Raw genomic sequence first — 27,272 nt, 5'->3', positions numbered from 1 at the left:
GAGAAAACTTAACCAGCACTGTGGCGGCACATGTGAGCAACCCCCACCCTTGCGTTTATCTCAAACCGGTATTTTCCCACAAGACGCGGCGAACCTGGATGTGACGTCATCGCAGCCGTGATGTATTACAGACAAATAAATTGATTTAAACAATCTTAACTTTAACTAAAAAAATGCTAACAAATTACTAAGCGAAAATATTATAAACTAAATAACTGCCATAAAGGCAGCACAGATATTAACCCTCCCCCCTCCCCTTAACCAAAGAAAAAGAAAAAAAAAGAAAAGAGAAGAAAGATTGCCAGGATATCGGAGGATCCCCACATGTTCCATGGAGTTCAAAATAATTTTGATATTTATTTTCACTTTCCTCAATTACTATAATTTTATCTTCAAAGGACCTATGTATCTAATCCTATCTTTCGTAAGTATGGTGACCAAATTTTCAAAAATATCTCATATTCATTTCTTAAATTATACGTAATTTTTTCAAATGGAATACAACTATGTATTTCATTATTCCAACGATCCATAGTTAAATTTAAATCAGATTTCCAAGTAACTGCAATAACTTTTTTGGCTACTGCCAAAGCAATTTTTATAAATTTTTTCTGATACTTATTCAATTTAAATTTCGTTATTGTCCCTTCAATGTCTCCTAATAAAAATAGCAATGGAGTATGTGGAATTTGTACTCCAATAATTTGTTCCAATAAAAATCTTAAATTAATCCAAAATGGTTGAATTTTAGAACAAGACCAAGTAGAATGTAAAAAAGTACCAATTTCTTGTTTACATCGAAAACATTGGTCAGACATATTTGAATTTAATCTATTTATTTTCTGTGGTGTTATATATAATTGATGTAAAAAATTATATTGTATTAATCTAAGTCGAACATTTATTGTATTTCTCATACTATCAGAACATAATCTTGACCAATTTTTTCCATCAATTTTAACATTCAGATCAGATTCCCATTTTTGTCTTGATTTATGAATTCCTAATTTAATTGTCTGCTTTTGAATCAAATTACACATACAAGATGTAAATTTTTTAATTTTTCCTTTCTGAATTAATATTTCTATTTCACTAGGTTTTGGCATCAACATTGTTTGTCCCAGCTTTTCTCGTAAATAATCTTTTAATTGAAAATAACAGAAAAGAGTGTTATTTGATATTTTATATTTATTTTTTAATTGATCAAACGACATCAATATACCTCCTTCAAAACAGTCACCTATATATTTAATCCCCTTTTGAAACCAATTATGTAAAAGTTTATTATCCATTGTGAAAGGAATAAGCCTATTTTGAATTAGTCCTTTTTGCTAATAAAGATTTCTTTATCTCATCATCCATATTTACCTTATTCCATAAATCAATCAAATGTCTTAATATAGGAGATTCTTTTTTTTCCCGTATCCATTTGGATTCCCATTTATATATAAAATCTTCTGGTGTATTTTCTCCTATCTTATCTAATTCTATTCAAAAAAAGATGCAATAAATCTAAGTTGATTTGCTTTATAATAATTCTTAAAGTTTGGAAGTTGTAACCCTCCTAAATCAAATTTACATGTCAATTTTTCCAATGATATTCTTGACATCTTTCCTTTCCAAAGAAATTTCCTTACATATTTATTCAGTTCTTGAAAAAACTTCTGAGGTAATTGTATTGGTAGAGTTTGAAATAAATATTGCAATCTAGGAAATATATTCATTTTTACAACATTAACTCTACCTATTAATGTTATTGGTAATATCATCCATTTATCAAGATCCTCTTTTTTTAATAATGGCAAATAATTTTGTTTATATAAATTTTTTACATCATTATTAACTCTAATACCTAAATATTTTATCCCATTTATTGACGATCGAAATTGAGTTGCTAATCGGCATTGATTATAATTTCCATTGGTAAGGGGTAAAATTTCACTTTTATCCCAATTTACTTTATAACCCGATACTTCTCCATATTCTTCCAATCTAAAAGATAATCTTTGCAAAGATTGCAATGGGTTTGTTAAGTAAATCAAAACATCATCAGCAAATAAGTTAATCTTATATTCTTCTTGATTAACTCTAAAGCCCTCAATATCTGAATCTGTTCTAATTAATTCAGCCAATACAAATAAAGCAGGTGATAATGGGCAGCCTTGTCTAGTTGACCTTGTTAAACAAAATGGTGTTGAAATCTGACCATTTGTAACTACTTTAGCTTGAGGATTAGTATTTAGAATTTTAATCCATTGTATAAAAGATTTTCCTAATTCATATTTTTCCAATACCTTAAATAAAAAATCCCATTCCAATCTATCAAATGCTTTTTCTGCATCCAAAGCAACTGCCACACTCATTTCCTCTCTTTTTTGTGCCAAATGAATTATACTAATTAACCGGGTTATACTATCCATTGATTGTCTATTTTTAATAAAACCTGTTTAGTCCATATGTATTAATTTTGGTAAATATTTAGATATTCTATTAGATAAAATTTTTGCTATTATTTTATAATCTGTATTCAACAAAGAAATAGGCCTATATGATGCTGGTTTTAAAAGATCTCTATCTTTTTTTGGCAGTACAATTATGATCGCTGTTAAAAAAGATTGTGGGAGTTTATGCATTCTTTCCACTTGATATATTAATTCCATAAAAGGAGGAATTAATAAATCTTTAAATTTTTTATAAAACTCAGGAGGAAAACCATCTTCTCCTGGAGATTTATTACTCTGAAGTGATCCTAAAGCTTCTTCAACCTCTTTTAATGTAAAAGGCATATCTAATCCTTTCTGTTCTTTGAAATTTAATTTTGGAAGGGTTATTTGTGATAAAAATTTATCTATCTCAGTAATCTTATTTTTTGATTCTGATTGATATAGTTCAGTATAAATTTTTTTTAAAGTTTCATTAATTTCTAAAGGCTTATAAGTAACCTTATTTACACTTGTTCTAATTGCATTTATTGTTTTAGAAACCTGTTCTGTTTTCAACTGCCAAGCAAGAATTTTATCTGATCTTTCACCTAGTTCATAATATTTCTGTTTAGTTCTCATAATTACTTTTTCTGTACGATATGTCTGGAGTGTATTATATTGTAATTTTTTGTTAACAAGTTGTCTTCGTTTTTCTTCTGTCATGTGTCTTTGAGATTCTTTTTCTAACTTTATAATATCTTTTTCCAACTGATCTATTTCTGCTGCGTATTCCTTCTTGATTTTAGATGTATAACTTATAATCTGACCCCTTAAATATGCTTTCATCGCTTCCCATAATACAATTTTATCCTCTACTGAATGTAAATTTGTATCCAAAAAAAACTGAATTTGTTTTTTCATAAAATCACAAAAATCTTGACGTTTTAATAAAATTGAATTAAATCTCCATCTATAAATCGATTCCTCCTTATCCATCATTATCATTGTCATTATCAAGGGAGAATGATCTGACAGTATTCTTGCTTTATATTCCACACTTTTCACTCTATCTTGAATATTTTTTGATAATAAAAAAAATCAATCCTTGAATAAGTTTTATGTCTATTTGAATAAAATGAATAATCTCTCTCTCTTGGATTCATTTTTCTCCATATATCTATCAGGTTTAATTCTTTCATTAATGATAAAGTTAATTTTGTTACTTTTGATTTTGTAGCAACTTTAGTTGACCTATCCAAAACTGGATCCAAACAAAAATTAAAATCTCCACCTATTAATATTTTATCATGTGCATCAGCCAATTTCAAAAAGACTTCTTGTATAAATTTTGTATCATTTTCATTTGGTGCATAATATAAGTCCATAATTCTGAAAAAATTTGATAATGTATAATTACATATCTCCCCCCAGAATCAATTATTACATTTTGTATTTTAATTGGTAAAGACTTATTAACCAAAATTGCAACTCCTCTCGATTTTGAATTAAATGAAGCTGCAGTAACATTTCCAACCCAATCTCTCTTTAATTTCTTATGTTCTGTTTCTGTTAAATGCGTTTCTTGTAAAAAAGCTATATCTCCTTTCATTTTCTTAATATATGTAAAAACTCTCTTTCTTTTCACAGGCCCATTAATTCCATTAACATTAAAACTTAATAAATTAAGCAAATTAGTCATTCATAATACCTTGGGAACTCTTTAAAATTCTCCATGTTGCTATGAGTCTCTCCCCAACCATCCAGGCAAAAAAGAAGAAAAATATAAAAAAGATAACTAATATATAAGAAAAAAAACAAAATACCCCCCCACTAATGTTGCGAATAAAAAGAACACAACATTACCCCCCCCCCCCATTTTACGGGTCATGGCAATCGCCATGATTGTACACGTGAAACTCACAGCCGTCGATCAGGAGCTCCTCCAGCTCCCCCGCAAAAAGAAAGAAAAATATATATATATATTAATGAAGAAAAAAAAAGAAAATAATTAATATCTCTACTCCCAATTAATTCTCCTCGACTATTTTTTCTTTATAAATGTCCATCAAGTCCAACCTTATTTCAATCTTCATCATAAGTCCATTGCATTTCTATAATTCATTAGTCCTCTTCATGAACATCGGGTAGTTCTTGTACAAATTTCTCCGCAAAAAAACTTCTTTCTCCATTTTCCAGAAAAATTATCAATTTTGCTGGGTAGCTCAATAAAAATTTATAACCCTTTTCCCATAAAGATTTTTTCACTGGATTAAATTCTTTCCGCCTCTTCAGAAGATCATAACTTATGTCTGGGTAAAAAAAAACTCTTTTCCCTTCTATTATCAATGGCCCTTTTCTCTCTTTGGCACCCTGAGTAGCTGCCTTCAAGATCATTTCTTTATCTTGATACCAAGCATTTTATCAAAATTGATCTTGGATTTTGATCTTGTTGAGATCTTGGTCTTAAAGCTCTATGTGCTCTTTCAATTTTAATTACTTGACTTCCTTCTTCCATTTCCAAAATTTTCGGAATCCAATCTTGAAAGAATTTTATTGGATTTTCTCCCTCTATACCTTCCATAAGACCAACAATTTTAATATTATTTTGTCTACTAGAGTTCTCAAGTGCATCCAGTTTTTCAAGCATCCGTTTTCTTTCTGCTATCCAGACAGAATTATCATTTTCTATTTTTTCTATTTTTTCAGTATTTTCTTCCACTTTTACTTCCATCTCTTTAACTTCCTTCTCCATCTTCTTTTGTTTTTCCACCACATTATCAAGTGTATTCTGTATCCTTTTTATATCTGTTCTTATAGCTTTTAATTCATTCGTCATATCTATTCTTGTAGCTTTTGATTCTTTCATCATATCTGCTCTTATAGATTTTAATTCATTCGTTATATATCTCAGGATATCTTTTATGTCTCCTTTAATCTCTTTCTTCTTTTCCTTTTCTTCCTCCTCCGAATTTCCCAAAGAGTCTGTGTCTCCTTCCGATTCCGATCCAATTTCACTTCCAGCCGTAGTTAGGCTTTGTAGTTCTGTTGATATCTTCCCATACATACTTTCGCGCATGCGTTCCTTCCGTTTCTTCTTAGAGACCGCCGACATTGCTACAACTTCCTTCCCCTCATCATCAGAAGTACCGTGCACTTTGCCGGGAGGAGATCCAACTTGAGTCCGATGCTTCACCGAAGCGGTTAGGCCTTTTTCCCCACCGATTTGCGCAGTCTTCGAAGTAATAGCTTTCTTCTGTTTCAGTTTAGGAGCCATATCAAAAGATACTCCCGAGTTGCTTATAAGTAATTTCTAATAGATATTAGTTAACTCTTCTTCATTTAAACCCTATTTCATTACTTTTTACGAGGGAGCTGGATTTCCAACTTCTCGACCCTACGTCATCACGTGACATCCCCCATCAATCTGCTATCTTGAATATGCTTAGCAGTTGAGCGTCTGGTGAAATCTTGTATACAGATACAAATCTGGAGGCCAGGGAAGGATATACTTGCAGAATAGGAAATGCGGCAAAGAATCATCTGACTGGGTTCCTGGGTGGGCAAGTTTGTCATACGTAGAGTGAATATGTAGACTGGTATTATATTTGATGAGATTTCATCAGTGCATCTTTTTCAAATATTTTGCCTTTTTTTTTAACCAAAGTGAATTACCTATTTATTTTCTGTATTATATGTTTTCTTATATGTTCCATTCACCCAGGGTGTCTTTAACCTCCTTGAAGTTTCTTGCACCCTACTCACAGGCCATGACATCAGGTCTCTTCACATGGCGAGAAGAATTAAAACTATTCCATTGGTTTTTGCCTTCAATGAATTTTCTGTTATTTGTGAATTCCTGTTCCAAATTTCTTGCTCTGTTATCCACTTATTCCTAAAATCATTGTATTCCAGTTTATATTGTTATGAGTGATGAACAGACCTGATGGACAATGGGGTGCAGATTTAACCATTCCCAACCCCCCTCCTGAGAACTACGAACTATTGCTGTTGTTATGCAGCTCATGAGAGAGAGAGATAAAGCCCAGGCAAGAACATTTGCTACAGATAAGAGGGGGAGAGAGACTGTTGATTTACTGTATTATGACTTCTACAAGGATTATTTACCTTCTACTACTTTGCTCGTTAACATTTCTCAGGAGATAGCAGGAGTGGCCTGATTTGATGGACACAGTCATTCAGAGTTGATGGATAGCTGAGACCCCGTGAGTGGGGATAAAAAGACAGGTCTGGAGAGACACTCTTCAGACACACCAGTGGACACTGATTGAGTGTTGGAACCCACAGGAAAGGTGGAGGGGTTTCAGAGACCGAACCAGGAGATCGGTCAGTAAAACTCAGTGTTACAGCAGGGCCGGTGGGGACTTGTGTGTGTGTCCACTCATGCTAGAGTGACGAGTCCACCACAGAAGAACGGTCTAGCTGAAGGACGGAGGGGTCATAGCTGAATGACCACCACAACAACGGTGCAACGGAATCAAAAGGCAACAGGAAGGTTTGCTGACTGCAGCTGCTTAATCTCTCACGCTCTCTCTCTCTCCAACGATTTCAACACAACCATAACTACTTCAGCATTTATGAACTGAACTTTATACTTTTATATGACAATTCATTTACCCCTAGACATCGATAGAGCTTGTTTATTATTGATTATTATTATTCCTACACTTTTAGGTTTATTACTGCTAACTTGTTTTATATGTATATTTGCATTTTTGATATTGTATTGTGTAGTTTACTAATAAACACCTTTAGTTTGGTACCACCAGACTCCAACGGATTCTTCTTTCTCTGCTGGTCAGACACCCAGTTACGGGGTACGTAACAATGTAATCCTATTCCCCATTAATAGGATCACTTTTATTGTTCAGCTTTGATGGTGCCCCTGACCTGAAACACTAACGTTTTCTCTTTCTATAGATGCTTTTTGACTTACTGAGTTTTTCCAGCATTTTCTGTTTGATCTGGTCATACTGGTACTAATGTGAAAGGAAAGTACTTTGTATGCATAACTAACCTGTAAGTCACATGAATGTCTGTACTTTTTGCCTAACTGCTGTTGGCTTCACTCTTTTAACATTTGATTCTCAGCATATGGCATTTCAAAAATGGCTGGAATTTCTACATCTGTTTCCATTTGTTACAATGTAAGTTTCACGTGTTGGTCTTTGGAATAGTGATGACAAATTCTGGAATATAGTCTTCTTAAATGTAATTAAGTGAACCTGTCAGACTTTTGCATGATTTGGACTCCAAGTTGGATCTTGAACCGTGAAGATATTTACCACTTTGCAGCTGGTATTGTTAAGGAGCCCTTGAATGCAAAGCCCACTTGACCCTGAAATTTCCTGATTCAGTAACTCCATCAGCTTTATGTAACTTAAATTTAAAATACTTACTCCAGCTTTTTCTTTTAAAGTCATGTGACTAGTGTGTGACCTTTGTCTAACTTTTAATATATCCCTCAACTCTCTAGGTCATTCTGATGTAGTCATGGGCTTGGCTTCTATGAACCGTGAAGATATTTATGAAAAATTGAAATTCTTGCAGAACGGTACTGATTTACAATTATTTAAATTCTAAGTAGCTTTATATAGTTTAAAAACCAATCCGAAATGCTTTTGTAATAGCAGCTTCGCTTATTCCATGCCATTAGCCAAAAACTGATTCCACTGCTCATTTGTAGATTCATCTACATGATTTATAGAATGTTAAAGCACACTTTGTTAATTAAGTAAGCTTTGCAAGTTGATATTCATTTTTGTTTCCATACACGGAAAATCCTACAAAATTTACCCAGTTCATCATGGGTAAAGCCCTCCCCACCATGGAGTACATTTATACAATGCGTTGACACAAGCAAGCAGTATCTGTCATCAGGAACCTCCACCATTCAGGTAATACTTTCTTCTCCCTGTGCCATCGGAAAGAAGGTACAGGAGGCTCAGGACTTGTACCACTTGGTTCAGGGGCAATTATTACCCCTCAGCTATAAGGCTCTCGAACCAGTGGGGATAACTTCACTCAACTTCACTTGCCTCATCGTTGAAATGTTCCCACAACCTATGGACTCACTTTCAAGGACTCTTCATCTGGTGTTCTCGATACTTATTGTTTATTTATATTAATATTTCTTTCTTTTTGTAGTTGGACAGTTTGTTGTCTTTTGCACTGTATGAATTATGGTTATCCTATTATAGTTATTATTCTGATTTATTGAGTAGGCCGGCAAGAAAACAAATCTCAGCATTGTATATTGTGATATATATGTACTTCGTACTTTAAAGCACAATTTGTTAAGTAAATTTACATCCTACCAAGGTTTGATAATGTAATTACTAATGTGACACTTTTATAGATTCCATAATGCCCCAAGCTTAATAATCTTCCACTTTCATATATTTGTGAATTTTCTTGTATATTAACAACATACTTGATTATGCAGCTCTGGAGCATTAATAATTTGTAATAGTATTTGTATTCAATGGCTTTTGTCAGTGATACCATCAAATGTTTAAAAACTTCAGCATTTACAGAGCTTTTTATTGGCTCCGTCAATTGTTATTTTTCCTGATCCAAAAACACTTTGCTAAAACAAAACCTTCCATTTAACAGCAATAGGCTAAACTATGGTCAGTCTGTGCTCCACATTACTGCTTTGAGATTCCAGACAATATCTGCAAGATGCTGTCAATACTCTTATCACTTCTGTGAGGGAATCTCCAAAGTGAGAGAATTAGTGAAACATGCTGAATGGTATTTAAAAGGCAGAGTTATAACTGTGTAAAATATAGTTCATCTCATCAATATAAAACCATGATATCCAAGTAAGGATTTTCTATGCTATCAATGATGCTATTATGAAAATATGAAATATAAAACACATGTTTAACCATTTTGTACGGAGGTACTAATGGATCTAATGATGTTTGGAAATGCTTTAAAAATACATGAAAAAGTAAAGAAAAAGCAGAAAATAAATAGCAAAGTATATAAAAGTAATTACCATTACAAAAATAATGGCAGAGATATTGAATAATCTAGAGATTAAAAATTGTTATTAAGAACTGATCGTAAGCAACAGAACAACATACTGAAATAAGAACAGAAAGGTTGGAAATACTTTGTAAATCAGGCAGCATCCGTGGAGAGAGAGAGAGAGAGAGAAGAGTTCATGTAGGTTAAAGACCCTTCATTAAATCTGGGAAAAGTGAGAAAATGAGTGCGTTGTAAATTGCATGGATGGAGTGTGGGAGAAAAAGGTTTATTTGTGATCGGCTGTAAATTAGGGTTATCTGGAAGATGTAGTACTTTCAACGACCATTTAGGAGAGGGAACTGAACATTTGTACATTTTAGCTGAATTTTCCATTGAATTTGAAATTCACCTGTATTTAAATGCCCTTTGTTAATTGATACAGCTATTGAAATATAAGCAAAAATACTGAGTTTGTTTGTAGACCAATCAAATAAATGAGAAAACAGAGTTAATGTTATGCTTATATAGAATCTAGGATTCCCCTCCCATGTGCAATTCTGGCCTCAGTGGGTCAGAAGGAGTTGGATGTAGAAGGGAATCCATCTAATATACATCTCAATTTGATATTTTGAATAGCAAATACTAAAATGGAGTAAGGTCAACCTTTCCAGTGTAGTATCAACTTTTGATATAGGTTTGTTAATTGTGTTGCAGCTATTGGTGCTGTTCCATCTCCATTTGATAGTTTTTTGTGCAACCGTGGATTAAAGACGTTATCTCTTCGAATGAGGCAACACTTCAAGAATGCACTGGCTGTAGCCCAATTTTTGGAAGCAGATCCTCGAGTGGAGAAGGTCTTTTTCCCAGGTGGGTTATATGAAACTTATTTTACCCTAAATATAGGAAAATAACTTGGAAGAGGTAGCAGATTCTCAATTTTTGTTGGATTATTAATAATTCCCTCTTAATAACAATTGTTAGTTTAAAACTCATTTATAACGCAATCTACAGGAACCATTTCATATCTTGTGAAATATTGGAAGATGACAATCAATGCATTGTTATGAATGTGAAGCAACTCTGAGGGGCCGAAGGGTACAAAGTCGCCCCCTCCTTTTTGAGAATCGCAAGATCGCTATTAATTCGGGTCTGGGACCCAGGAAATGAGAGAGAGACACGCAGAATACACAGGGTTTGGAATGTGTCCAGGCCTCAGCGGAACGGAACCACTGATAATGGCCATTGTCTCTTGGAGACGGAATTGTGTATTGAGTACTGTACTATTCATTGAAGCCCCTCAGGGGACGACCAGAGTGGTCTGGTTGAGGGATTGCATCATCCCAACCTGATTGACATTTGAGACCCCGTGAGTAAGGATAAAAGAGGGGTCTGGGGAACAACCCCTTTAGACGCACCAGGAGAAACGCTAGAAATCCCGTGACAGCGTTTAATAGCGAAAGCCGGTGGGGACTCGTGTGCGTCTTCCCTTGCCTGGGGTGGCGAGCTCACCAAGGAAGAACGGTTTAGCTAAAGGAGAGGCCACAAGTGAACGGCCACGACAACGAGACACCTGACGGATCGAAATCATAAAAGGAAAGCCGGCAAGTTTTCTCCAAATCTCTCTCTCTCTCCAACAATTGCAACACAGCGGTCCCCAATGGCTGCAGCCTGCATGAACTGAGTGAACTTTATATTTCCATCGGACAATACATTATCCCCAGACAACGATAGAGCTTATTTCTTATTGATTATTATTATACCTGCACTTTTAGATTTAGTATTGACGACGTATATTATCTGTATATTTGCATTGATACTATTTTTGTGTATTTTTACTAATAAATACTGTTAAAAATAGTATCATCAGACTTCAACGGACGTCTCCAACTTTGCTGGTAAGTGACCCAGTTACGGTGTTCGTAACAGCATTGACTATTTTCCTATTGCCTTTTAGTACTCCGGGATGCAGATTTAGGTGCTGGCAATTTTAGCTTTCAGCAGCATTAATTTTTTACTGATATTTGTTTCCTTAACTTCTCTCTTTCATAAGAATCTTGGTTGCCAAACGTTTCTGGGAAGTTATGTGTACTTCTTTATGAATGGAGAACAATAAAAACAATGATTTTTTTCTGCATTTCCTTTGTTCCCCATTGTAAATGCTTATCTTGCTTATGTTAAGTGTAAAAGACTTGCATATATTTTAACTTCTATTTTTAAGCATATACAGACGCTTTGATAGTGAATTTTTAAGTTGCACACAAGTTTACCCTCTAGATCAGGAACTCCCAACCTTTTTTATGCCACGGACCCCTATCATTAAGTGAGGGCTTTGTGGACCCTAGGTTGGGAGCTACTGCTCTAGATCCTTTCTGCATGGATCTAAACCTGGGTCTGCTGCTGCTTTTGGCAACTTTGTGTGCCTTCTCTTTGGATCTAATATTTTCATTTTCCCATAATGGTGATGTGGCTATTCCTTTTTTGGTTTTTGCTCCAGAAAAGAATGTGTAACTGTTAATTGTCCATGATTTGCCCATTGAATGAAGCTCCCCACAGTATATTTTGCTGAAATATAGGACCCTAATTTTAGATCAACTTTTCCATCACAGTAAGTTTGTACAGCATTTTTTTGCAGAAGCAACTAGCCCTATTGAAATATGACTTCTATGTGTTTCCCTCAGTTATTTGTTTTACTCTAAAGCAGTGGTCCCCAACCACCGGGCCACAAAGCATGTGCTACAGGGCCGCGAGGAAACGATATGATTTGGCGATATGAAACGATATGAGTCAGCTGCACCTTTCCTCATTCCCTGTCACACCCACTGTTGAACTTGAAATAACCTACCAAATCATACCAAATAACACACAAAACCTAAAATAACACTAACGTATAGTTAAAGGAGGAATGATATGATAAATACACTGCCTATATAAAGTAGAAATAATGTATGTACAGTGTAGTTTCACTTCACAGAATCGGGAAGATTAAGCCAAAACTGATTTTTAGAGAAAAAAATCGGCACATAGCATGCATGTGCACATCATGTATGCACATGTCACGCATGTGCACACAGGTGCCCGCGCAACTGCTACTTTGCTACTTTTGTCCCTTATTTGGGAGTAAGAAAGTTGGCAACCCTACTAGAACACCACGACCCCCCCCCCCCCCCCCCCCCGGGTTGGCCAATCCGCAAGAATATTGTCAATATTAAACTGGTCCTAGGTGCAAAAAAGGTTTGGGACCCCTGCTCTAAATGCATTATTGATATAAAAGTGTGTATATAGGAATGACTAATCCATTCTATAAATACAGTAAAAATTTGCTATTGGACTATGTGAAAATTATGATAGTTTAGCATCTGGCTCATCTGCTAAGTACCGTAGATTCCGGACTACAGAGCGCACCTGATTAAAAGCCGCTGGCTCTAATTTTAGAAATAAAATCAATTTTTTACTTGTACAGGCCGCACCGGATTTTAGGCCGCACCGGATTTTCGGCCGCAGGTGTCCCACGTTGTAATATGAGATATTTACACAGAAAGATATTACACGTGAGGATTTTTTAACTTTTAATTAAATCCATATGGTAACATAAACAAATACATATTGCAAATGCTTTTTTTCGAACCGTGCCTGTAACGCGGCTACTTTTAAATATACGTTGCGTATACTTCTTTACTGAACAACATTCCAATATCTCCTAACGACTGGTAAAAAATATATATACTGCAGCCTACCAGGAAAAGTTATTGATCACCTTTAACTTAAAAGTAGCGTTCGCTCAGATCTAATGCCGCTCGCGTAATGCGCTCGCCCCCCGCCTTCCCGTTTATCGCAAACCGGTATTTTTCCCACAAGACGCGGCGAAACCGGGTGTGACGTCATAGCATCCCGCGATGTAGTACAGAAAACAAATATAGTTAAAACAGTTCTAACTTTAACTAACAAATGAATTACTAAGCGAAAATATTATAAACTACCGTAGATTTTGGATTTTAAGCCGCTACTTTTTTCCCACATTTTGAACAGCTTTGAACTTTGCGGCCTTTAAAACGGAGCGGCTAATACATGATTTTTTTTCATGCCGCCAAAAACATTTTGCCTCGTAACAGTAGACCAATAAAATTGATGAGTAGTTCACAGAGGTCCAATGAAATTGTACGATAAATCAAGCGCACTTTCACAATTAAATTATTGTAAATCAGTCATTTGTACTCACCCTCATCAACATGGAAAACACTCGAAGAAAAGCATTGTGCTGCCTTTATGGCAGTTATTTAGTTTATAATATTTTCGCTTAGTAATTCATTTTCTAGTTAAAGTTAGAAGAGTTTTAACTATATTTGTTTTCTGTACTACATCGCGGGATGCTATGACGTCACACCCGGTTTCGCCGCGTCTTGTGGGATACCAGTTTGCGATAAACGGGAAGGAGGGGGTCGAGCGGCGGAGCGGCTTTGGATCTGAGCGAACGCTGCTTTTAAATGCCGTTTGCGATAAAACGGGATGGCGGGGGGGAGCGGCGGAGCGAAAACGCTGCTTTTAAGTTAAAGGCGATCAATAACTTTTCCTGGTAGGCTGCAGTATATATATTTTTTACCAGTCGTTAGGAGATATTGGAATGTTGTTCAGTAAAGAAGTATACGCAACGTATATTTAAAAGTAGCCACGTTACGGGCACGGTTCGAAAAAAAGCATTTGCAATATGTATTTGTTTTTGTTACCATATGGATTTAATTAAAAGTTAAAAAATCCTCACGTGTAATATCTTTCTGTGTAAATATCTCATATTACAACGTGGGACACCTGCGGCCGAAAATCCGGTGCGGCCTAAAATCCGGTGCGGCCTTTACAAGTAAAAAATTGATTTTATTTCTAAAATTAGAGCCAGCGGCTTTTAATCAGGTGCGCTCTGTAGTCCGGAATCTACGGTAAATAACTGCCATAAAGGCAGCACAATGCTTTTCTTCGAGTGTTTTCCATGTTGATGAGGGTGAGTACAAATGACTGATTTACAATAATTTAATTGTGAAAGTGCGCTTGATTTATCGTACAATTTCATTGGACCTCTGTGAACTACTCATCAATTTTATTGGTCTACTGTTACGAGGCAAAATGTTTTCGGCGGCATGAAAAAAAATCATGCATTGGCCGCTCCGTATTAAAGGCCGCAGAGTTCAAAGCTGTTCAAAATGTGGGAAAAAAGTAGCGGCTTAAAATCCGGAATCTACGGTAATTGTCACACAACTTTCTCACGTACCGGGGCCCTGATTCATTTGCTCCCTCCAACACAAAAGGGACACACTTCAACTCAATCCTTTCAATTTAGTGTGGCCCTGATTCCTGTGCTCACTTTCAAATGATCTGGGTTACAGAAAATTTTATTATCATTTGCTGCTGGTGTACAGTTTCTACTCAATGATTCCAGACTCTGAAGGGTAGATTTGCAATATTCTCAAACTGCAGAATATGGTACTCAAAAGCTGCATAGAATTTGTTGATTTGAAGTACTTTAAAAATGCTTCATATTTTCAGTAAATGTGCTCCCTTTTCAGGTCTCCCTTCCCATCCGCAATACGAGGTGACAAAACAGCAATGCACTGGATCTTCAGGCATGATTGCTTTCTTAATTAAAGGAAACCTGGAAAATGCCAAGATATTCCTTGAAAATCTGAAAGTAAGGACTGCTGAAACCTAGTCCACTTTTAAAATAAAAGAGAAAATAAATTTACCTAGGTTGTTAATGTTGGGTGAGAAGATTTCTTAAAAATATTTCTTCCTAGCTTTTTAAATATTGAAATGTACCCTTAACTATGTTAAATGCAAGTTAAAATTGGTACTGTCTGATTGGTAAACATTCCCATTCACTGAGGAAAGCAATTTAATAAATTAAAATTTGGTTTTTAGATCTTCTAAAACAAAGTCTGTCACTGTAAATGTATTAACTGAAATCTGTCAAAAATGACATTTTTGACATTGACAATTTGAAAAATGTTTAACTGATGAAAAGGCTTAGTTTTAAAAAAGCATATTATTGAAAAGAGAACAATATAGCATTGTTCATCCTTGCACTCTTTTTGTAATAAGTAGCTTTTGGTTCTCAGTAGGGAATATTCTGTACCATATGTCTCACCAGGTTTTTTTTAACCTCTGCTTTTTAGCTGTTTTGTCTTGCCGAGAGTTTGGGAGGATACGAAAGCCTAGCTGAGCATCCGTAAGATTTTTTTCCTTCCATTTCTTAAGCTGATTGAAAGCTAAAAACTTTACTAAGTTCCTTTATTTAATAGGACAAAGAATCATTTAATCCTAGTTGTTTCAATTTATATTTTGAAAAACATTCAGTATAATCTTAAATATGTGGTCTCAATGTGCAAAAGGAAATTGAGGAAGAGTTCATTTTTTTAAATCAATAGTTTGTTAGTAGAAGATTCAGAATCAAAATTGTTTTAACTTGACACAGTAATCTTCTTGACTAATTTAGATACCTAGTTTCGATAGGCAGCTTTGCTAGTGTTATTCAGGATGGAGTTGAGAACCTAGCAGCAGTTTTAGCTGGTTAAAAAATGATTAAATATAGTAAGTCACGGTTTGCTAAACAGTAATTAGCAGTTGTAGAGTAAAAAATTGTAAGTTTAAAACAATACTGGAAATATTCAAGAGAGTTGGCCAGATGGATAGAGAAGTGTAATATAGAAGTGTTTATTTTACCATCTAATGCTAGTATTCTAAAAAAAATATAGTGCACTAAGGTCATGGTAATAAACTGGCCATTACTGAAATAAGGTTTGAAGATGGCCAGATTGGCTGTTTCTTTATGTCAGGATCTCAGACCGTGGAAGGAAAGTTTTTATTTAAAAAAAAGGAATTGTGTAGCAATATGGATTAAACAAAGCATGCCAATGGTGAAGAGGATTCAGTGGCTTGAAAGATCAACCAATTGGACCAAGGTTGAACTTTGGAACAAAAGAAAGTAGCATTTGCATTGGTGGAAGTATATTTTAGGCTCCCAGTCAGAGGTGCATGACATGACAAACATGTTGCTAACTGAAAAAAATAATAAAGCAGTAACAGTAAAGTCATTCAGATAGCCTAACAAAATCTGGACCAGAAGTAGAAAAGCTGCTTTCAAAAAGCACTCAAGCTGTTAAAATTAGTATGTAACCAGTCCAAACAGAAAGGAAGGAAACTGAACTAGTTTGGGGAAGTGAAACTGCATCAGTAGAAAGGTCACTCTATGATGGCATATTGAAGATGCAGTCATTAGTTAAAATTGATCTATTTTTAGAAACAAGCAAAGTTAGTTTAGGGATAAGTGTTCTAAAACGGACTAAGGCCGGCTTCATCTGGCTGAGATACAGGGCTTCAAAAGTGAATTTGTAACAGCTACTTCAGAGTTACTCAGTGTACTACTATGCAAGAAGTTGGAGAAGAAAGAAGTATCTCAGACCAAAATGTTCCCTATGAAAGATTCTTCTGGATCTTTATTAACCATGGATGTCAAGAACAAGGTAGGACTGTACAAACTAAGTCAATAAGAGTCACAGTACAGTGTATAGTTTTGGCCATGACACTGTGATAAAACAGGTGCAGAGAAGATCAGAGGACATTCTGATCTGGATGGTGTTAAATGCTGTTCTTGATCAGTATTTGGTTTTTCATTCTGAAATAGATCAAGAACTTGCTTGAGATTGGGTATATGGAAAAGTGATAATGGTTGTTGTAAATATTAAGTACTGTATTTACAGATTGGATCTTAATATTACTGTATATTTTGACAGAATTTATCCTTAACAAAACAGTACAACACAATGAACTGTATTCTTTCTTAGAGCAATCATGACACATGCATCCGTCCCAAAGGAGCAGCGCAAAGTACTGGGGATCAGTGATACTCTAATCAGACTGTCTGTTGGTTTGGAGGATGTAACAGATATCATTGAAGACCTTGATAAAGCTTTAAAAGCTGCAGTAAGTAAACAAGTATAATTTTAAAAAGGAAACATTTATTTGTGGTTACATTAGGCTTGGATATTTTATCATAAAAGAAAATACAAGTTTCCCTCCCTTTAATAGAACTTGGCATGCTTACATCCTGTTCACCATCCCCACAACGCACTCAATACTGATGTTCTTGTGAACCAGACTGAGGTGGGAAGGACAGTCGTAGAAATTCTTTCTCGGGTGTCCTTGGGGTACATTTCTGCTGACCATGCAGAATAATATAAATCCAGAGAGATGTTGTAAATTTTTCAAATAAAAGCAACATCTCTGGTTAAGGCTATTAGAGATGTATATACTTCTACAATATTGTATAGAAAATGATAAGGATCATATGTAAACAATCACATCAAGATTAAACTCTATTGCTGTCTTATCATTTTAGAGATGGGATAGTATTATTAGTCTAGTAGGCTACCAAAGCATATATGTCAAACTCAAGGCCTGCGGGCCAAATCCGGCCCGCGGTGGAATTATCTTTGGCCCGCAAGATAATATCTAATTACTATTAAAGCTGGCCCCAGTAATTGAAGCGCCTATGGCGTATGATATGGCGAAAGCTGAGCTTATTCAGGTACCAGGTTTTCAGGGTTTTTAGTGTTTATTCGGCAGTCTTCTTCATAAGAAACGGAATTTGTAAAGTGAAACACTTTGTAGTTATAGCAGAGACTGAGACACATGAGAGCAGGCTGAAAAAACGGAGGCAACGAAAGCTGCGTTCGCACGCGTCCGACTGATCCGACCCGCATGAAGCTGCATTTTGCTCAATCCGGCCCGTGACCTAAAATGAGTTTGACACCCCTGTACCAAAGTGAAGAATCACGACTAAAAAGGTAGCCTTGAGAAAGTAGATTTTAGTTGAACAATGCAGATTCTGGCAAAATCAAAGATAAAGGAATTTCACAGGTAAATGTGTTTGAGAAGTCAAGAGCTAGAGAGAGAAGATTAAATGTGAGACAATGAGAACAGAAGCCAGAGACTAGAATTCAGTTGCACGATTAGTTATTGAGGCAGAAGCTGTCAGCTTCACGGTTAGCCATTTATATTTAGAAGTAGGCAAGTATAGTTTTTTTTTCAAAAAAATGTGTGGAAAGAAGAATTTCACTTACTTTTGTTAATTTATTTCTCCAGCATCCAGATGTGGAAACACCTGCCAAATAAATTAAGCTGGGAGTGTCCCTTGGAAGAAACAAAAAGAGATTAGAAAATTTTTGAATCAATTTAAATGCAGCCTCTCAAGGTGTTTTGATCTGATTGTAAAAATACAGTGAATAATATGTGTGCCTTTTTGAAATTGTGACTTTGAAAAATTGATATACAGTGGTTTCCAGTTAATTGGGACACTTTGGGACAATTACATTTTGGTGCAGAAGTGGTTGCCCCAATAAGTTGGTTCATGAAAATAGTTTAAAAGATATATTAAAAAAAGACAAACTGAGTAACAAATTATGTATTTAAGTGAAATGCAGAACAAATTAGAACACTGCCCATACTATTACAGTACTATAAAACTCTATATTCTTAATAGTTAATGACAGGAACTCGAGTAAATGCTGTCATGTTTTCTTTGACTGCAAATGAGCAAAATCAGCGCAGATAATGAACTGCCTTCATACAATACTTTGGCCAATTGCATCCTCCAAATCTTCGTTTTTATTGAAGCATTCAAAATAATAGCCTATACCTTCAAATTCTTTGTAGTTTCTAACTTGAAGAGGTGAAATCATTTAGTTTTCACTGGCATCTCCAAGCCATGAATGCTTGAAACTGCAGTTAGGAAAACATTTCTGAATTCTTAATGCTTATTTCTCACCAACTGTCGGTGACAATAATCACTGCTTTTTGAACACAAATGCTTGCAATTGATGCTACTTAAGAAGTGTTCGCTCCTAAGCACAGTGTAGTGTAGTGTCCTACAGCAGCACAAAGTGCACGCGATGGTTGGTAATTAGAAATGTTCAGCCAAGTGCCCCCAAATAATTTTCTCCATTTATTTTTGTTCTTTAAGAGTTGTCGCAGATAAGCAGCTGTTCTGATTAACTGATGGCCCAATTAACTGGAATCCACTGTATTAATTTACAATAAAATCTTTCAGAATTGTGGGGAAAAGATTTAAAACTATTATCTTAATGAAGACATATAGATAGCAATTACTGTTAATCTTTTGCCAGCAACTTAGAATAAATTAGAAGGATGATTACTTGCAAAATAATTTAATTCGATGTATGACTGGTGTAGCTGTATGGCACCTTTTTTGAAAAAAAGTTACCAGAGGATCATTTTTTTCCAGTACGTCACTCTTTTTACCAAGTTTAGAAAATAGTATTCCCTGTAAAAGGGAGACTTGTTGAATTGTTAACAGATCCATGTGCTGTAGTCAGTGTTGACCAGGTTTTTGCCAAGGGCTGAGAAATTGTTTCTCAAATGATACTATTTTTACCGGCCTTAACCAGATCCTCTGGCACTATGTAAGAACTTGTATTGTCTTGGGCTATACCAGTTCACAATACACTTCACTTGTTGACATCCAGTCATCCTTATCCTACATAATGCTACCAATCTCTTCATTAAGCTCTACTGAGCTAATGACAGTTTTGTCTCAGCTGTAATCTAATTTTAGCAACACTTGGCAACTGTAGCTGGTGAATATGCTAGAAGCCATGTAACTTTGTCACAACAAGGCAGCTGCTTTAAAATGAAGGAGCCATGGAAGCTCTCAAGGTACCTTGCATGAATGATGAGAAAGTTCATCTTGTAGTTGGCTACAACTGGAATGTTGAGGAACAGGAAGACCTCATCATTTAAAAAGAACTGTAGGCTCTGAAAGGTAGTTTGAAGTGATTCATAACTAAAAGTGTTGAATCTTTGGGGATTGTCTTAAATCTCTGAGAGGGCTGAAATTTATTGAGACGGGAGATGTGTAGTTCCTGAGTATCATACCTACATTCAGTAATGAGCCTTTCTATCCTATATTCCCAGATTAGCAATGTTACAAGATAGTGGCCCTTTGCAGAGCTAACAATGTTTATCTAAACTTTCTTGGTTTATGAGTAGCCAATAGAAAATCTTTTTGAAGACATTACTGACATTACTGGAGTATGACATTACCTGAGAATAGCACCCACAGTCACGTGACACATTCCAGACTATGTCTTTTTAGAATGATCCAAAACAGTCAGGAAATAGTTGTATCATGTTTCACCCAATGAAAGTTTGATTTTCATCTGTAAAATGTTTGAAAAAAATCAACGTGTCCTCAGACTGTACAATGTTATTCAAATTAAAATAGTATTAATTTCTTTATATTTAGTTTGATCTGGTTTTATATGAAACTAAAATACAGTATACAATTTTCAAATCAAAATGCTCTTCTTTAATGCGGATTATGATGTACAATAAATTTAACCCTTAAGCACCTGTATTTATTACACACACTCAATGAATGATTCAGGAAATAATGGAAGCTCTTAAGATCGGAAATGTCACTCCACTCTTTAACAATAGAGGAAAGGAAATTATAGGCCACTTAGCTTAACCTCAGTGGTTTGGAAAGTGTTGGAGTCTGTTATTAAGGTTGAGCTTTTGGGGTACTTGGAGACTAATGATAAAATAAGTCAAAGTCAGCGTGGCTTCTATGAAGGGAAATCTTGCCTGACAAATCTGTTCTTCAAGGAAGTAACAAGCAGGGTGGACAAAGGAGAGACAGTGGACATCATTTATTTAGATTTTCAGAAGGCATTTGATAAAGTGCCAAATATGAGGCAGCTTAACAAGATAAATTCCTGTGTCGTTCTAGGAAAGATACTGGCATGGATAGAGGAATGGCTGACAGGCAGGAAGCAGCGAGTGGGATTGAAGGGGGCCCTTTCTGGTTGGCTGCGAGTAACTAGTGGTGTTCCTCAGGGGTCAGTATTGGGACCGCTACTTTCCACATTGGAATTGATGGCTTTGTGGTAAAGTCTGCAGATGATACGAAGATAGGTGGAGCAGGTGGTAGTGCTGAGGAAGCTGCAGGGCCTGGACAAATTGGAGGGATGGGCAAAAAGTAGCAGATGGAACACAGAGTTGGGAAATGTATGATAATGCACTTTGGTGAAAGATCAGTTGTGCAGACTTTATTGAGATGGGGAGAAGGTTCAAACATCAGAGGTGCAGAGGGACTCAAGGAGTCCTCGTGCAAGACTCCCAGAAGGTTAATTTACAGGTTGAATTTGTGGTAAAGAAGGCAAATGCATTGTTGGCATTTATTTCAAGGAGATTAGAATATAAAAGCTAAGAGATAATGTTGAGTCTTCCTAAAACACTAGTCAGGCCACACTTGTATTGTCAACAGTTTTGGTCCCCATATCTCAGAAAGGACATTGGTTATTGGAGAGAGTCTAGAGGAGGTTCACAAGAATGAATCTGGGAATGAAGGGGTCAACATATAAGGAGCATTTGGCAGCTTTGGGCCTGTAATCACTGGAATTTAGAAAAGGGTGGGGGGGGGGATCTCATTGAAACCTGCCATATGTTGAAAGGACTAGATAGGGTGGATGTGGAAAGGATGTTTCCTCTGGTAGGGGTATCCAGAACTACAGGGCACAGCCTCAAAATAAAGAGGCAACCCTTTAGAATAGAGGTAAGGAGGGATTTTTTTTAGCCATACAGAAGGAATCTGGAGTGCTCTGCCACAGATTGCGATGGAGGCCAAGTCCATGAGTATATTTAAGACAGAAGTTGATCATTCCCTGATCAATCAGGGCATCAAAGATTATGGCGAGAAGGTAGGTGTGTGTGGTTGAGTGGGATCCGTGATCAGCCATGATTGAATGGTGGAGCAAACTCAATGGGCTGAATGGCCTAATTCTGCTCCTATGTCTTATGGTCTTAGAGGGTCTTAAAATTGTCAAAATTCAAGTCTTAGATGTTGAAAATGGTCTCTTTTTATGCGATGCTACTAGAATGCTTTCAGCACTGATAAATACATCAAGCATCTTGGCATCAATTACAATGCAATCAACAGAAAATTATACACAAACCCTTGATAGATTTGACTTCATTCAAAAGTGGGTATCCTTTGTCTAGATTCTAGAAGGACCAAGTGTGTCATTGTGTTACGAGTAAAATCCTGCCAGTTGCTGCATTTACACTTTAATTTTTGAGAGTTATGTGAAACCACGTATGAAGTCCCACTTGCTTGGTGTGAGAAAGACCACCAAATATAGAACATAAAACATAGAATAGTCCAGCACATTACAGGCTCTTCGGCCCACAATGTTGTGCCGACCCTAAAACTCTGGCTCCCATATAATCCCCCCCCCCCACCTTAAATTCCTCCATATACCTGTCTAGTAATCTCTTAAACTTCACTAGTGTATCTGCCTCCACCACTGACTCAGGCAATGCATTCCATGCACCAACCACTCTCTGAGTAAAAAACCTTCATCTAATATCCCCCTTGAACTTCCCTCCCCTTACCTTAAAACCATGTCCTCTTGTACTGAGCAGTGGTGCCCTGGGGAAGAGGCGCTGGCTATCCACTCTATCTATTCCTCTTAATATCTTGTACACCTCTATCATGTCTCCTCTCATCCTCCTCTCCAAAGAGTAAAGCCCTAGCTCCCTTAATCTCTGATCATAATCCATACTCTAAACCAGGTAGCATCCTGGTAAATCTCCTCTGTACCCTTTCCAATGCTTCCACATCCTTCCTATAGCGAGGCAACCAGAACTGGACACAGTACTCCAAGTGTGGCCTAACCAGATTATAGAGCTGCATCATTACTTTGTGACTCTTAACTCTAACCCTCGACTTATGAAAGCTAACACCCCGTAAGCTTTCTTAACTACCCTATCTTCCTGTGAGGCAACTTTCAGACATCTGTGGACATGTACCCCCAGATCCCTCTGCTCCTCCACACTACCAAGTATCCTGCCATTTACTTTGAACTCTGCCTTGGAGTTTGTCTTTCCAAAGTATACCACGTCACACTTCTCCGGGTTGAACTCCATCTGCCACTCCTCAGCCCACTTCTGCATCCTATCAATGTCTCTCTGCAATCTTCGACAATCCTCTACACTATCTACAACACCACCAACCTTCGTGTGGTCTGCAAACTTGCTAACCCACCTTTCTACCCCACCCCCCCATCCAGGTTGTTAATAAAAATCATGAAAAGTAGAGGTCCCAGAACAGATCCTTGTGGGACACCACTAGTCACAACCCTCCAATCTGAATGTACTCCCTCCACCACGACCCTCTGCCTTCTGCAGGCAAGCCAATTCTGAATCCACCTGGCCAAACTTCCCTGGATCCCATGCCTTCTGAATTTCTGAATAAGCCTACCATGTGGAACCTTGTCAAATGCGTTACTAAAATCCATGTAGATCACATCCACTGCACTATCCTCATCTGTATGCCTGGTCACCTCGAAGAACTCTATCAGGCTTGTTAGATACGATCTGCCCTTCACAAAGCCATGCAGACTGTCTCTAATCAGACCATGATTCTCTGAATGCCCATAGATCCTATCTCTAAGAAACTTTTCCAACAGCTTTCCCACCACAGAGTAAGGCTCACTGGTCTATGATTACCTGGACTATCCCTACTGCCCTTTTCTGAACAAGGGGAAAACATTTGCCTCCCTCCAATCCTCCGGTACCATTCCCATGGACAATGAGGACATAAAGATCCTAGCCAGAGGCTCAGCAATCTCTTCCCATGCCTTGTGGAGCAGCCTGGGGAATATTCCGTCAGGCCCCGGGGACTTATCCATCCTAATATATTTTAACAACTCCAACACCTCCTCTCCCTTAATATCAACATGCTCCAGAATATCATCCTCACTCATATTGTCCTCACCGTCATCAAGTTCCCTCTCATTAGTGAATACCAAAGAGAAGTATTCATTGAGGACCTCACTCACTTCCTCAGCCTCCAGGCACATCTTCCCACTTTTATCTCTAATCGGTCCTACCTTCACTCCTGTCATCCTTTTGTTCTTCACATAATTGAAGAATGCCTTGGGGTTTTGCTTTACCCTACTCGCCAAGGCCTTCTCATGCCCCCTTCTTGCTATTCTCAGCCCCTTCTTAAGCTCCTTTCTTGCTACCCTATATTCCTCAATAGACCCATCTGATCCTTGCTTCCTAAACCTCATGTATGCTGCCTTCTTCCACCTGACTAGATTTTCCATCTCACTTGTCACCCATGGTTCCTTCACCCTACCATTCTTTATCTTCCTCACCGGGACAAATTTATCCCTAACATCCTGCAAGAGATCCTTAAACATTGACCACATGTCCATAATACATTTCCCTGCAAAAACATCATCCCAATTCACACCCGTAAGTTCTAGCCTAATAGCCTCATAATTTGCCCTTCCCCAATTAAATTTTTTCCTTTCTTCTCTGATTCTATCCTTTTCCATGATAATGCTAAAGGCCAGGGAGTGGTGGTCACTGTCCCCCAGATGCTCACTCACCTGACCCGGTTCGTTACCTAATACTAGATCTAGTATGGCATTCCCCCTAGTCGGCCTGTCAACATACTGTGACAGGAATCCATCCTGGACACACTTAACAAACTCTGCCCCATCCAAACCCTTGGAACTAATCAAGTGCCAATCAATATTAGGGAAGTTAAAGTCACCCATGATAACAACCCTGTTATTTTTGCACCTTTCCAAAATCTGCCTCCCAATCTGCTCCTCGGTATCTCTGCTGCTACCAGGGGGCCTATAGAATACCCCCAATAGAGTAACTGCTCCCTTCCTGTTCCTGACTTCCACCCATACTGACTCAAAAGAGGATACTGCTACATTACCCACCCTTTCTGTAGTTGTAATAGTATCCCTGACCAGTAATGCCACCCCTCCTCCCCCTTTCCCCCCTCTCTATCCCTTTTAAAGCACTGAAATCCAGGAATATTGAGAATCCATTCCTGCCCTGGTGCCAGCCAAGTCTCTGTAATGGCCGCTACATCATAATTCCAAGTATGTATCCAAGCTCTCAGTTCATCACCTTTGTTCCTGATGCTTCTTGCATTGAAGTACACACACTTTGGCCCTTCTACCTTTACACCCTTTATTCTGCTGCTCTTTCCTCAAAGCCTCTCTATATGTTAGGTCTGGCTTTACTTCTTGCACTTCTTTCACTGCTCTATCGCTCCGGGTCCCATCCTCCTTGCAAATTAGTTTAAACCCTCCCGAACCATGCTAGCAAACCTACCAGCAAGGATATTGCTCCCCCTCGAGTTCAGGTGCAACCCATCCAATCTGTACAGGTCCCACCTTCCCCAGAAGAGATCCCAATGATCCAAGAATCTAAAACCCTGCCCCCTGCACCAACTCCTCAGCCAAGCATTCAACTTCCATCTTCTCCAATTCTTACCATCACTATCACATAGCACTGGCAGCAATCCTGAGAACGCCACCCTTGAGATCCTGTTCTTCAGCTTTCTGCCTAGTTCCTGAAACTGACTCTTCAGGACCTCATCCCTCTTCCTGCCTGTGTCGTTGGTACCAACAGGTATCACGACATCTGGTTGCTTTCCCTCTCATACCAGGGTGTCATGCACCTGGTCAGAGACATCCCGGACCCTGGCACCCGGGAGGCAACAGACCATGCGGGTGTCCTTCTCATGTCTGCTCCGAGTCTCCAATGACGACAGCTCTCCTCTTCTCTGTCCCATCCTTCTGCACCACAGGGTCAGACTCAGTGCCAGAGGCCCTGCCACCGTGGTTCACACCTGGTTGGTTGTCCCTGCCAACAGTATCCAGGACGGTAAACTTATTATTCAGGGGAATGGCTACATGGGTGCTCTGCACTACCTGTCTACTCACCCTCACTTTCCCCCCTCTGACTGTCACCCAACAACCTGCTTCCTGCAGCCTAAGTGTGACTACCTCCCTGTAGCTCTCATCTATGACTGCCTCATTGTCCCTTATGAGTCGAAGGTCATCCAGCTGCTGCTCCAGATTCCTCACATGGTCTTCCAGATCGCCCAGCCACATGCACCTCTGGCAAATGTGACTTTGCAGGAGAGGGGAGTTCCCCCAAGACTGCCACATCTCACAGGAGAGGCACATCACCTTCTCAGGAGGCATTGTAAAGACTAATTGGGTACAAGCTCGTCCTCCACCTCTTCTCGTTGAAGCCTCTCAAGTCAAAGCCTCAAAGCTCCACTCCTTCACTGGCCCACTCACTCACTGGCCGCTTTCCACAATTGGATGCAAGGATAGTCTGGAAACTACTGGTGGTGAGCTTGTATCAATGGTTGGGAAGTTGTTGGAGAAGTCATTTCACTAAGTAGTTTTTGTTTTGGAAGACAAATAAGGCAAATATTCTCAAACAAATCTGCTTCACGTTTGCAAACTAACTCTACTTCCACAAACATTGTTTTGATGGCTTCCTCTGAATGACAGAAAAGATACAGTAAATGTCTTTTCAGGTGAGAGGAATGGGAAGATGCAATTCATTGAATATACATGAGTAACAAAGTCTGCTTAGCAATTTGACCTTTGACATCTCTTTAAGAGAGGCAATCAACTGAAAAGAGAATGAATTTTAAGTGAAAGTTATGTGAAAAAATGATGGGAGACTGCCCAGCAGAAGCAGGGAAAGAAACGTGGAATAGGTTAATCTTTCATAGGACACATATAACACATTTTTAATCGGATCAAAAACAAACAAATCTCACACAGGAACAACTCCAAAAGATGCCCTATGCTCTGCTCAGAGTGGAAGTTTTAAATGAATAATCTGACATCCGTCTATATACAATAATACTACAGATTTATTTGCCTTCCAAAACAAAAAATACTTTGTGAAATGACTTCTCCAACAACTTCCCAACCATTGATACAAGCTCACCAC

The 27,272-nt window shown here is 37.5% G+C and overlaps 1 protein-coding gene across 1 annotated transcript in view; it reads left to right on the top strand.

The window, feature by feature from the left end:
• LOC140737026 (cystathionine gamma-lyase-like) overlaps positions 1-20,717 on the top strand; it is a 59,582-nt gene extending 38,865 nt beyond the window's left edge. Inside the window, exons 7-12 of the mRNA XM_073063115.1 lie at positions 7,918-7,995; positions 10,134-10,286; positions 14,972-15,093; positions 15,578-15,630; positions 17,246-17,384; positions 18,546-20,717. Of these exons, the coding sequence (XP_072919216.1) occupies positions 7,918-7,995; positions 10,134-10,286; positions 14,972-15,093; positions 15,578-15,630; positions 17,246-17,384; positions 18,546-18,575 (575 nt within the window). The 3' untranslated portion in view covers positions 18,576-20,717. The remainder of the gene's footprint in view (positions 1-7,917; positions 7,996-10,133; positions 10,287-14,971; positions 15,094-15,577; positions 15,631-17,245; positions 17,385-18,545) is intronic.
• The last annotated feature ends 6,555 nt before the right edge of the window (positions 20,718-27,272 follow it).

This window comes from Hemitrygon akajei, chromosome 12 (assembly GCF_048418815.1).
Source record: "Hemitrygon akajei chromosome 12, sHemAka1.3, whole genome shotgun sequence".
In the NCBI taxonomy this organism is placed as follows: Eukaryota; Metazoa; Chordata; class Chondrichthyes; order Myliobatiformes; family Dasyatidae; genus Hemitrygon; species Hemitrygon akajei.
The sequence above is the reverse complement of the archived record's forward strand: the minus strand, read 5'-3'. Positions and strand labels throughout refer to the sequence as shown.